Raw genomic sequence first — 13,286 nt, 5'->3', positions numbered from 1 at the left:
AGACCCCTTAATTGTTTCTTTTTCCTTAATTAGCAGCCAAACAATAATGATATATAAAATGAACTGAAACATTTCCTGCAAACTTTGTCAATCATGCAATACCTGAAAATAAAGAAAGGTGAAGGTCTCAGGAATGTTGATCTGCTCAGGTCTCCAAAACTTTTTAACAGTGCTCTTAGAAATGAGAAAATCAACAATTTTGGAAATGTATGCTATTGCAAAATGAGAGCAGCAACAAGCCATGGAATTAGAGAACAAGTTTAATTAACAACAAGACTTGGCGCCTAATTAAGCAACTGGATGGAGTGAAATTGGTTGGAATTTGAGACCCTGACCTAGATGGTATTCTGTTGGCTCACTCACTTCACATTTTATTTCTATTTGGGAGCCATTTAAGGAAAGAAATGAAGCAATTCAGAGGAACGATGAAGAAATTCAGGGGAACAAATCTTAAAAACTAGTCAATTAAAATTAATTTAAAAGAAGTTAATTAGCGGCAAAAACAGTGCACTAATTAAGTTAGAATGAAAAACTGCACGCTACTGGGGCCAGGACCGGAGTTGGGTGCCCCTGCTTTATTTAGTCTTTTCACATTATTAAAATATCTCAAAAGTAATACCATGTTATTTATAAATGCACTATTTTTATTTTTCCTTTTAAGTATTATCTAGTTGTTTCCTCATCCTCAAAAATCTGCTTTCTCTAAATTATAAATCTTTGTTTTAGTGTACATTTCTGTAATTTTAAAGGTAATTTGAAATTCATCCATTCTGTGATTGATGTTGCTGATAGAATCATTTTTTAAGTTTCTCTTACTCTGCCTTTATCAGTGGAAGCCAAGTTAAACGTTTCATTGAGATTCTGAAGAATGCAGTGGCAGGTTTTGGGAGGTGACTAGCAGGAAAAGCTAGAAGGGGAGCTGCACACTTCGAAAAGTTGCAGTTCAAAGCTACTAAACGGACCCTTTGTAAGGCTTTGACACAAGAACATACTTTTGAAAACAGTGGCAATGCTCCCACCATGACGAGTCAGACGAGGAGAGTTTCAAAATGAATAATCTGATGGTAAAAAGTCAGTAAAACTAGCTAAGGGGACGCGGGAGAAGGAGATCGATGACCTGGTGGCAATGTGAAAACAGTTCTGCAAGTTTTGGAGATAACCAGGGTAGCCTGAAATGGGATGAGTTAAGAGGAAGGATGGCAAATCTAAGGAGAGCTGAGCACATTCAGTGATCGAGGAAAAGGAAAGATAAAGAGAGCATATTTTTTCAGGATCCCATTCAGATATGTGTGTGGGCTCCACAAGCAGAAAGCTACTGGAACACTTGAAGTCACCGAAGAAACAGCTGCATAATATGATCCATGGTAAATTCAGTGACTCTGCAAGGAAAAATCCATTGGAGTCATCAGGATACTTGCCCAAGCCTGCAGAGCCATCAACTCTGCTTGACATGTTTCTCCCCAAACTTAGTAATTTAGCAAGTTCATCTGCTACAGGGCCAAATGGAACTCCGTACAAGTTGTACAAAACTACTCCTGAAATCTATCACCCTCAAGTACAGGCAAAAGAATGTAAGGCTAGTGATGAAGCTGAGCGACTCCTCTGATACGGCAATGAAGAGCATGAATGCCTGAGTAGGGAGCTGCAGAGGAGACAGGGCAGTGTCCAGGTTTTAGAACCAGGAGGTAATGAGCAGGGTTAATACAGGGCAGGCAGGATGGGGTGGGGTGGATGGGGTGATCCACTCAGTCTATGATCAAAGGCCAGAAAGAAAAGGAAGAAGAACTTCATCATCACAGAGATGACCAGGGAAGAGCATGAGGATTAAAGTGTGAAACCAGTAGCACAAGTTCAACAGGAAAAGTAGGTGACGTAGGATTGAATTGTGAGCCAAGGGTAAACTGAGCAGTACTTATGGAAGCTGCCACAGGCTCAGCTCAGTTTCCTTATCAGAGCTACCTTCTTCACACTGCAAAGCCCCCTGTATCTCCAGCAGTGATTTGGCATAGAGCAAGCCTGTGACCTATGCAAGACCAGCAATACCACCCTTTAGTACAGTATATACTGTCTGGCTATAAAATCTCACTGGCACAAAGTTGTTTCAGATAGCAGCATGTCCAGGTGCTCAAGAAGCTGGCAAACGTGGTGAAGGAAGGTGAAGGTGAAGGAAGGACAGCCCGAAGGCAGCCATGAGATCCCAGTAGCAAACCAGCAAATCTCTTTTCAGAGGGAGTGAGAGTCCATGGATAGCTGTAGCAGAAAGCCAGTACCAAAACATCTGGCTACAGCAGTGGAGTGGAAGATGGAAGTGGACATGGGCAGGCAGCTCCATTACCCATTGGAGACCTGTAGCACCACACTGCAGCTAGACATGATACTGTGGGCTACAACTGTAAAATATGTGCTTCTTGTTGAGCTCACAGTGCCATGGGTATAAGGGATAGAGGAGGCACATAAGAGAAAGAGAATAGAATACTCAGACCTGGTCACAGAGCGCAGATGGTGTATGAAGCTCTCCCTGGTTGAGGTGTAAACCAAAGGATCTGTGGGCCTATCAACAACATAACTGTTCAAGGCCTTGTGTTTACGGGGAGGCAGCCTGCAGAATGCAACCAGGGAATTGTTGGAAGAAGCAGAGAAGGCAAGTTTTTGTTTGTGGCTGAGGAGGAGTGACAAAGATTGGGGAGTGAATAACTCCTGAGGAAAGCTGTAGGGGCCGTCAGGGAGACATCCATTTTCACTGCCCCACCATCAGGATATGTTCTGGGAAAAGGGGCATAACATCAGGGAATGGATGTCCCGAACTGGTTACACTCCAGCTAACCAAGCAGACACGGGTGTAGCAGGAATACATCTTCCTGTGTGTGTATGATCATTACAAAAGATAAGGTTTACTATATACAGACATTATTCTTTGTTCCACTGTAACAGTAAGTTCAGTCAAGCATTAATTTAATTTTTCCTTCTGTATTTTCAAAAGTGGTTTGTAATCTGTGTTTCCAAATTTAAAAACTGTCATGATCACCACATCCTCTTAATAGCACATAAGCCTTATTTGGTTAAATAATATGCTCTTGTATGAGCTATAATAATTTAATGGTCTGGAGCAAATTTCAATCACTAAATCTCTAGAATATCTAAACTTTATTTCTTACTAACCAGATCCATGGTGACTCTGACATGTTTTCTTCTTTGAGTAGAAGATGTTGATCTTTTAAGCCTGAATATATTTTTTGGCATATAATACCATACTCCCATCTAATCTACTTTCGCTGTCTTGCATAGCAGACAACACTGAGGTCCTATTCTTGATGATGCCTGCACAGGCTGACTCTCTCCTTTATTCATTTTTGTATCTTATATTTATTATAAAATGCCCAGTGGGACCTGGGTGGGTTTTTGTTCACAAAACCCCAGAAATGTATTTTCTGAACTGGAGATTTTTTTCCCTTTCCCCACCTACCATCTAACCCATAGAATAATTGTTTATTTGATTATGTCTTTTTTTGTTTTGACTTGCTACCATTTGTAAAGCACCTTGAATTATTCTCTGTATTGAAAGGTGTTATATGTTGTATATATATATATATGTATACATGTTATGGCGGTTGTTTAGACCTTTGATATAAAAATCCTCATCATCATTTTGAGGTGTTACTGGTATTACTTCCTCTTATATTGACACCTTACATAGAGCTACTTTTATAAAAAAAATCAGTTGTTCTGACAATTTCTGTAAATAATATGAATACAGAATAATCATTCTTAATCAACATCAGTTTATTTAGCATGGTGTCCTTTTCCTAAAAGCTATAGGGATGCCAGTTTACATGCCTGGTTACTTTCTATGTTTAACTTATAGCTTTCCACCAGATTTTAATGAAGTTCCATTATGGTTAATTCTTACATCCCTATATGATTAAAATATCAATTGTATATTTCCTTGTTCTCATGACAATTATTCTGGTTGTCCCTTTCATTTATCTCCTTCATCATTCTCTGCAAATAGAGCACTTATATATTATCATAATATCAGATTTCATTTGGGTGCTGTAATGGCAGCAAGGTGAATCATTTTAACAAGTGCTATATGTAATATAGAATTTTGACAAAATTAAACCTTATGTTCATGTTTTATTTATTTCATATTAAGCTATCTGAAATGTATGGCATTTATTAAAACAACAGTGATCACAAACACAAAGAAGAGTAACACATTCTTTCTATTAATAATGACTTTAACACTAAATCAATATAAATTGTTTTGTTTGTATTATTTAATTTTAAATATATTTAAATATATTTTGCTTCTAAAACATACTGTATGCAATATTAGTACATAATATATAAATAACTGCTCATGATCAATACATCAGATCGGGTTCCACATCTCCATGCATTACTAAACAGTGGAGCTGATGTTTATTTTTTAATATTATATCATTCAAGTGGTATTATTCTGCCATTGTTACTATGTGTCAGCTGTTTTTACAAGTTAAACATTTATTAAACTAAATTCATTTATATTTTTTCAATGCCCTGTGCTCTATTTAAAACAAGCAAAAACATATTTTTCAAATGCATATTCTCAATAAACTCTACTATATAGTAGTGACCTATGCAGATTCAGCTCCTATCTTGTGCCCAAAGCTGCCAAAAACTCCTTGCCCCAGCAGGCTAAATGGAATGAGCAAGATGATAAAATGAATGGTTAGGCAGATGAATGTATGGATTCTCTAATAGTTTTGTTTTTCAAACCCATGGTGATGCATCTGCTCTAATGATGTGCCTGCAGTAGCAGGCAGAGAATTTATCCTCTTCAGTCTTGAACAGAGAAGGCTATATAAGTACCAATCCCAGATCTACAAAAATTTTAGTTAATCCAAAAAATTCTATACACTAAGTAGTGGAATGTGCAGAGTCAAGGACAAAAAAAATCAAACTCACGTTATGGATAGACACCAGGAAGCATTTATTTACATTTGTTCATCTTGAAGAAGCTACAGAGTCTTATAATAAAGACATGGAAACCATGGCAGTCTTTAAAAGTGTATGGATGATCTAGATGAAGATGTGTAATGTAAGTACATTAAGAAGTATTGCTGTCTCTGAGATCTATTTCCCAGGATTTAAATTCCAGACTTGGTCATTGTTGGTGTAAGTTTGTTTATTCTCATCATGTCTCTATGGGCTTTCCTCCAGGTATTCTGGTTTTCTCCCACACCAAAAGAAATGTGTAGGTTTGGTTAATTAGTGATTTTAAAATGGCTTGTGTGTATGTGTGTCTAGTGATGGAGGGCCTATTGCCCTTCACAACTCTAAATTTGTGTAAACAGCTTCATAAATATTAACTGATGAACTAATGGTAAACCTTAGCAATAATTACTAATAGAATACTGTAGATTCTTCTTGTTTATAACATTTATCATGTATATTTCTTATATATTATTTTATGTTATTCATACATTCAAGAGGAAGGTGCAGCAGCAAGTTTTGAAAAAGGTAAATTTTATTCTTTTAGTGAGATGGCCTAGGTTACAGTAATGGTGCATTTTCTGCCAGACATGAGGATTTACCATATTTCACACTAATTTGTCAATGCCTTTCCCATTAAGTGTTTCTTTGTGTTTTCTTCTGGTTTTAAAAGAATTATATAGCATTTTGGAGCAAAAATACAGAGTAGCAAACCAAAGCTTGAAGTTAAAATAGCAAAGATTTCTACTGCCACAGTATACTTTCCTGGGGAACTGATGTACGCTGGGATAAAAGAGATCCAGACAGCACAAAACAAAAGCATACTAAATGTGATGAATTTTGCTTCATTAAAGTTGTCAGGTAATTTCCGAGCCAAAAATGCCAAACTAAAACACATGGCAGAGAGAAAGCCAATATATCCTAAAACTGCATAAAAGGCTGTGGGTGAGCCCAAATCACATTCAAAGATAATTTTCTCTTTGTATAACACCATATTTTTGTGTGGAAATGGTGGTGAAATTATCAGCCATAATGCACAGATCAAAACCTGGATGAGGGTAAAGGCTAAAACACTTAACCGCTGTTGAGTTGGCCCAAACCATTTCATAATGTTATTTCCTGGAAGTGTTGCCCTAAAAGCCATTAGTACCACAATGGTTTTTGCCAGAATACAAGAAATACAAAGAACAAAAGTGATGCCAAAGGTTGTGTGACGAATGGTGCAGGACCATTGAGAGGGCTCACCAATGAAAGTGAGGGAGCAACTGAAGCACAGCATTAATGAAAGTAGAAGAAGAAAACTTAGTTCAGAGTTGTTAGCTTTAACAACAGGGGTTTCCTTGTAATAGAAAAAAATAGAGGCTACAAGGGCAGTGAGTGTGACACCAAATAGGGAGCATGTGACCAGAATTATACCCATGATTTCACCAAATGACAAAAATTCTATTACTTTTAATACACAATGATCTTTCTGTTCATTTGAATTGTAATCCAATGGACAGCTCATACAATCAATGGAATCTGTAGGAGAATAAAAAATGAAAAGAAAATACATGTTATGGAATAAGCAAAACCCTCCAATACTAAAAGAAAAAGAAATATTCCTACTGGTTTTGAATATTTAAAGGGCGATTCATTAGGTAAGGATACTTGTGATCAGTTTATTTTTCACTATTTTAACCCACTACTTTTCCCATATGTTTCTATTTTATCATTTCTGGGGGAATGGGCAGGTTAGCATTTTCAACAAGGCTTTCTCCATCAATCAAAACTGGTATTGCCAAACATGTCCAGAAACGCAAGATGACCAAAGGTAACGAGGAATCAGAGTTTGATTCAGGAGGAGACAGCCAGAAGGCACACAAATTACAATGCCCAGTGTCAAGGAGATATTTGAGATTTTTTAAGGCCTTGAAAGTAGAAAGAGTGTAGTTCATGTTCTTGCACAAGAGTCCTTTGGAGGACATGTTACAGGTTTATAACAGTCTCTCTGTGTATAAATCATTCAACCAATACAAATCCTTTTGTTATTCAATTCAATACAACTGCTATTTATATTTGCTTACTTTTCTTAGTGTATATACTTATAGTGAACATTATTTTTCTTGTATTTTTTTCGGTAATTTAAGTTAAGTAAATCTTAAAATCTAAACTGTTAAACCATTAGACAACTTCTAACTTTTACTTTACAAAACCTACTTGTTACATTGCTAAATTCTCCTTCAGCACATGGAACACAGTCAAAACAGCAAATGGGTTTTCCCTTTTGAACAGCTTTTCGTGTGCCTGGCAGGCAGTCATCACTGCAGACTGATCTGGGAATCTTAAAAATTAATTATTTAGTGTTAGAAAACAAATTAAGCACTCACTAGTATGTAGTATTTACTAGACAGTCTGAAATAGTTTCTAATGACCTTCTTACCAGCTGCCAAATTTACATTTAATGACTTCAATTACTTAATTATATTTTACTTCAGGGATTAACTAACTATAGTACACAATGTAAAATGTGAGCTCAGTAGTTAATGAATGTATATTTATTGTGGTAGTATATAATTTGATTTTGCTCTCATAATCTCTTTGCAGTGCAGTTTTACTGTTGACAGTTGTTTCCAGCCTAGGTGCAGAAGCAGATATGATGTATTTATGGGTCATTTATCATAACTCTAAAATTGCACATAACAATAAGTTAAAAGAGAGTAGGATAATCTAATATTTGCATGTGTCCCATTGAATGTGTCAATTTAAAATTATATTTGACATATATAGTAAATCCTCTTTGTACAAGATATGGCATTTTTTCATAGCTAAAACACAAAACATACATGAAAAATGTAGAATTTTTTTTATTATGCCAAAATGTTAATAAAAATTTAACAAGTTAGGAAATGTAGACATGGAGTAACAATCAGGTTCATTCTGGGACTTAATTAACTGATTTGAAACTTGGAGCATTTAACATTTTATTAGTTACTTCATCAAACAGTCAGTTATCACATTTTTGCAGTGGCATGCAACAGTAAATACATGCTTTTAAACAGGACTTTTGATGTAGCTCAAATAGATTTGTGTTGGCTCAATAACCTTCACAGACAGCAAATTCCAATTCAAGTGATGAAAAAATTAATCAATTGATGAGCGATTGTTAGTTGTTGGTGGTGGAGGGTCTGTGACCAATTGTTGTTCAGATTTCTTAAACAAAACAGCTTTGAAAAAAGTACCAGTAGAGATTTAAAATTTCTGTTAAAGTCTCAAGGTAAAATTGTTGGCTGCTTTGGGCTATGATGGAGAACAGGTCCGAAGTTTTGCAGATAACACATTTTATAAATATTGCATTATTACAATGTGCAGATAATGCAGCCAGGAGGTTTTTAGTGTAACGTAAATACTGAGTATATATTTGTTCACTCTATGTTTATGGAGCAATGCTTAATATAATTTCTTTTCTACTACATAGATGACTTTTTTTAAAAACTATTACAGTTAACTGACATCAAGCGACAGGAGAAGCAAGCTGGTATACCAGCAGTGCTGTTTGCACATGGCGAGTGTTTCTCCTGGTATTTAGCTAACTTGCATTTCAGATCCTTTTAGCCGTTAGTAGCAGTTATTGGACAAATAAAACAGAAAAATATAAAAAATATATAAGATGACCTGTCTTTTGGTAAATATGAAACAGTAATCACACAGAATGTTTCTCTTTTTAAGATATATGAGTTTGCTAATTCACCACTTTTGAATGTGAATTTCAAGATGTCTCTGTAAACAAAATATATTATCTTTATGTCTCTTTAGAGTGTGAAATTGAGTGTAGAAATTAATAAAGAATTAAAAACATTATACACTGTATCTTTAGAAGACTACCAAGCTTCCATATTCTATATACCATATACAGTATTCCTTGATTGGTTTATTGTTAATTTATTAGTCAATCCATTAATTAAGTAACTGAATTATTTTTTCAGACCTCATTTGCTGAGTGCTCTCTGGTTAGTGCAACTTCAGTACTGATAAGTGATCCTGATAATGATAAATGTATATTCAAATATAGTCTATTTTTGCATATAATCTACTGTATGTAATATTTAGACTTCTAACAGAGATTTAGAAACTTGTCTTTATAAGGTACTGTTACTGCATACACTCAGAATTACACTACAGTATATACGCTAATAAGTCTATTGATTCATATTTTTCTTTTACTTATGGTTTTCATCTCCACCACAAAACAAAAACAGAATTTGATAAGTGAACAGTCATGCAGCACTTGTAAAAAGAGTACCAAGCATTCTTACCCATGTCCTGTTTCCTGCCCACGCAATGCTAATATTATTCATTATAAACTGGTGCCCATCAGGTAAAGATGCATCATAAATACCAATTTTAACAAATTTTACAGTCCCCAGATTATTCATTTGCCAGTTCACTAAGTCATATTTTGCTGCTGGATCACCATTTCTATCAAAATAAATATTTTCTCCATAGATGGTTGTGAAATTAACATTCTTTAACTGCTGAACCACCTAAAACCAAATACAAGCAATGTAAGATATACGTTTTATATATGAAATACATCTTTTATATTTAACAATAATATAACAATGGAGATAATTAGGATATAAATATAAGGGGTTAGATATACAGTATATATTATATTTACACACACTCACTCACAGAGGAGCGGATGCCTATGCTAATAGCACCAGTTATAAGCTAGAACACAGCGAGTTTAGTGCAAAAATCAAAATGTCATACCTGCCATGGCTCTACTGGTAATTCATTTTCACAGGTTTTGTTGCCTACAGCTACTTGTTCCTGTTTGCATTTCAAAAGACTATGCAATGAATATGCTACAGCATATACAGCCTTATAAACATTACTAGGAATTCTTAGTTCAGTCACATCAGTATACTCGTTTTTCATTTCTCTTACATTTTCCAAACCCGTACATTTTGATGCATTGGTATTTGAATTCATTGAGCAGCTGAAAAGAGTTTCCCAAAACTCATTTATCAAAGCATTGCCAGGAGTGTCAGATGGGTTTACATTTAGCATATAGTCTTTTAATCCAGGTATCAAGGAGTCTGTAATGGCAAACCCAATTGCACCACCAAGAATCTGATAGACCTCTTCAGTTGCAAAGGTTCTTGCTGAAATCCACCCTTCACTTCCAATCCATTGTAAACCTGTAACATTCTGCAAAGTCAGTTCTTTCAATAGTATGTCCATATCCAATAAAGAAAGAAAAGCTACAATCACCTTAGAAGATGATTCTTTTATAACACGTGCAGTTTTTATAATTTTTTCTCTTGGGTAACTAATGTACACAGCCTCTGTATATTCAATACATATCCCTTCCTGCTGAACAGCTTGTATAAAGGTAGCCATTCCTAGGTTACCATAATCGTTGTCACTTCTCACTGTCCCAATCCAAGTCCACCCAAAGTGCTTCACAAGCTGTGCTAGGGCTCGGCTTTGGTGATAGTCACTTGGTATTGTCCTGAAGAAAGTTGGGTACTCCTGTTTGTTACTAAGACAAGCACAGGTCGCAACATAGCTTATCTACAGAAATGAAAACATGTTGGAAAATATTAAGATGTTATGTTATTTTCTTTCTGTGCTTTTACCTTTCAATTAAAAAAATATCCAACGCGAATAAGTCAGGAAAAACAAATACACATACTTTTAGTGTGAATATTTACAGTGTGTAGAGCAGTACACTTCTTAAAATATTTATTTAAGGCATTTTAACAATATATACAAAATAAATTGTTATATATGTTCCACTTATTTTAAGAAAATGAAAAAAATTACAGTAGATAAAGAAGTAATCTAGTCTGTAAATGGATATCAATGCAGCACTATTTCATTTTCTTACCAATGGTATGTGAAAGGACCGAATTACTCTGGCAACTCCAATGGTGTGTGAAGAACCTGACATCCCTATGATAGCATGAACATTTGAGGATTTCTTGCAAGAAGTGTCAGAGAACATGTCTTCATCAGGAGCGTTCATTAAAGCCATTGCAGCTCTTATACCCAGTTGAATTGAAGTACAAGCATCATATATTCTGTAGCCAACAGAAACTCCAGGTAGTATATCTGAACTGTTGTTAATTTCTTCTACAGCAAAGATCATAGCTTTAGCAAGCTGGAATTCCCTAAAATTTAAACTTACCAAAAAAAAAAAAACAGTCTTTATACGCTGTCAACAAAATGTAAAAATATGTGTTATATGTGAAACATCTTATTCACTAAAGTCAATACACTTTATCATTATTAAATATACTCAATGAAAACCTCAGAATTGCAGGCACAGTAAAACAACCATGTTTATCATTGCTGGCACTAAAATACCACAAAGTCAGGTTTAGTTCAAGTCAAATTTGCAACAAATGATTTTAGTTAAATGCATTTTTCACATTATACAATACCACTGTGTGCAGTACATGTCAATAATTAATTTTCAATGAAACATAAAGGTTTTTTAAACCACTAGTAGAAAATCTTAATATTAAATATCTTATTTTTATGTGACCAATTTTTTATAGGTACAGAAAAAAAATCACCATTAATTTTCTATTAAAAATATAAAGAATGAAAATAAACTGAATCAAAAATGTTATAAGGCAATGCTGTAATTTATAAATAGTACTGTATACATGCTATTTCAGCAAAAATGTACATTTTTGTGCATAATCATTTACATTTTTTTTGCTGCATTAAACCCAGTATGTATTTTTTTTACTTTTATAAATCTGACACTTATTAATTCTCTTGTGTTAATCTGCAACACCCTGTAATTACTTTTTAATATGCCTTCTTACCCTTTACACTTAGGTAGTACAGGAACATCTTTAAATGCATTCTTGGTGTTTTCAAGACCATGAAAAACAAATATCCCTCCGATTATAATGTCTCCTTCCTTTGTGAAAACAGGCATTGCTGGGCTTGCTAGCAGACGACAGGTAGGCTCCTCTGCCCTTATTAAAATAGCAAATAACATCAATGCAGTTTGTAGCATTTCAGGTTTATTTTTTATAGTACATACTGTGTAAAGCTGTTTTCTGCTGCTGGTTAAATAAACTGATGTGGATGACGTGGCTTAATAAAAACAATGTCAATATGCACTTTGTACAAGTGCATCAATTCTCCAAGGTAAAATACACCTCTGTGATCTGCTTCACATTAAGGAACAGGAGGAGTGCACTCAAGTGTCTCTCTGCTTCTGAAGTAAGAAGCAAGAAGTTATTTTTAGAAGCTAGAAAGCTTTCTGACATTGACATTTTTTAAAAACATTTTGAAATATTATATCTTCATTAATATTAACATTCTTTTAGTAACATTTGTTAAACCCTAATTTTAATGTAATCACACGGTAATCTACATATACGTATGTAAAATTATATGCACTAATTTTCTAACCTATTAATTCACTTTAAGGTCTTGATGAGAATGAAGAAGTACATTAAGAGATTCAATCCTTACCGTCAGAAGGAACAGATTATTTGCAGACTCAACAGAGTCCAGTTTGATCAGTTTATTTTCATGTCTTTGAATATTTTACCAAAATTCTATATTTCAGATATGTTTTCCATAAATATATATTAGACCATGGAGTCTGCACTTAAGATATGTTGTTCAATTTTTAGTTATTTTAATGGATAGACTGAAGGATTTATAATAAAAGTCAAACATCCTTAGCTCGACCTTCATCGTAGAATCTTTAGAAACTTGATTGTATGGGATGTTACTTGCTTTTAATAAATTCAATAAAATGAAAAAAAAAATCTTTAGAGTTCAATCATTCAATAACAAGTCCATATAGATTTACCAACACTCAAAATGTCAATGTACACAGTATTTTTTCATTGCTTTATTATTCTCAAGTTAATGCTGTTTTGAACCCAAGGCCATTTGAGTTAGTACCAGTCTGCGTGACATCATTTCATATGACTGGAGATATTGTTTGAAGTGCTCAGTATTGATATGTTGAATACAACAAGGCAACTTCCGATTAAAAAGAAGTAAAAAAATATTTTTTCACTTTTTGCCTGCTATTTTAATTTGCATTAAGAAAAGCTGATAATGAGCTTGCCAGACAATTGCAAACAAATACAATCACAACATTGATTGCTAGTCAGTAACTTGAAAAATGTTCGCAGTGAATCCACTTTTATTGTCAAGACATGTCTCCAGAATACCGTTATCAAGAATTTGAGGTAGATAATAGAAAAAAAAAATATAAAACAAATATTGACATAATTGGCAATAATGGTCTACAATGAAAATTGTGAGTTGGTATTTATACA

The 13,286-nt window shown here is 34.4% G+C and overlaps 1 protein-coding gene across 1 annotated transcript; it reads right to left on the bottom strand.

The window, feature by feature from the left end:
* Positions 1-5,420: 5,420 nt before the first annotated feature.
* LOC114645386 (extracellular calcium-sensing receptor-like) lies at positions 5,421-12,006 on the bottom strand. The gene is made up of 6 exons (XM_028793245.2): positions 11,802-12,006; positions 10,853-11,147; positions 9,730-10,536; positions 9,270-9,497; positions 7,174-7,297; positions 5,421-6,495 (listed from the first exon to the last, which is right to left on the bottom strand). The coding sequence occupies exons 1-6, from the start codon at positions 11,996-11,998 to the stop codon at positions 5,588-5,590; spliced, it is 2,559 nt and encodes an 852-aa protein (XP_028649078.2). The 5' UTR covers positions 11,999-12,006; the 3' UTR covers positions 5,421-5,587.
* Between the last annotated feature and the right edge of the window lie 1,280 nt (positions 12,007-13,286).

The sequence above is a fragment of the Erpetoichthys calabaricus genome, chromosome 2, assembly GCF_900747795.2.
Source record: "Erpetoichthys calabaricus chromosome 2, fErpCal1.3, whole genome shotgun sequence".
NCBI classification, from domain to species: domain Eukaryota; kingdom Metazoa; phylum Chordata; class Cladistia; order Polypteriformes; family Polypteridae; genus Erpetoichthys; species Erpetoichthys calabaricus.
This window is presented reverse-complemented; position numbering and strand designations above follow the sequence as displayed.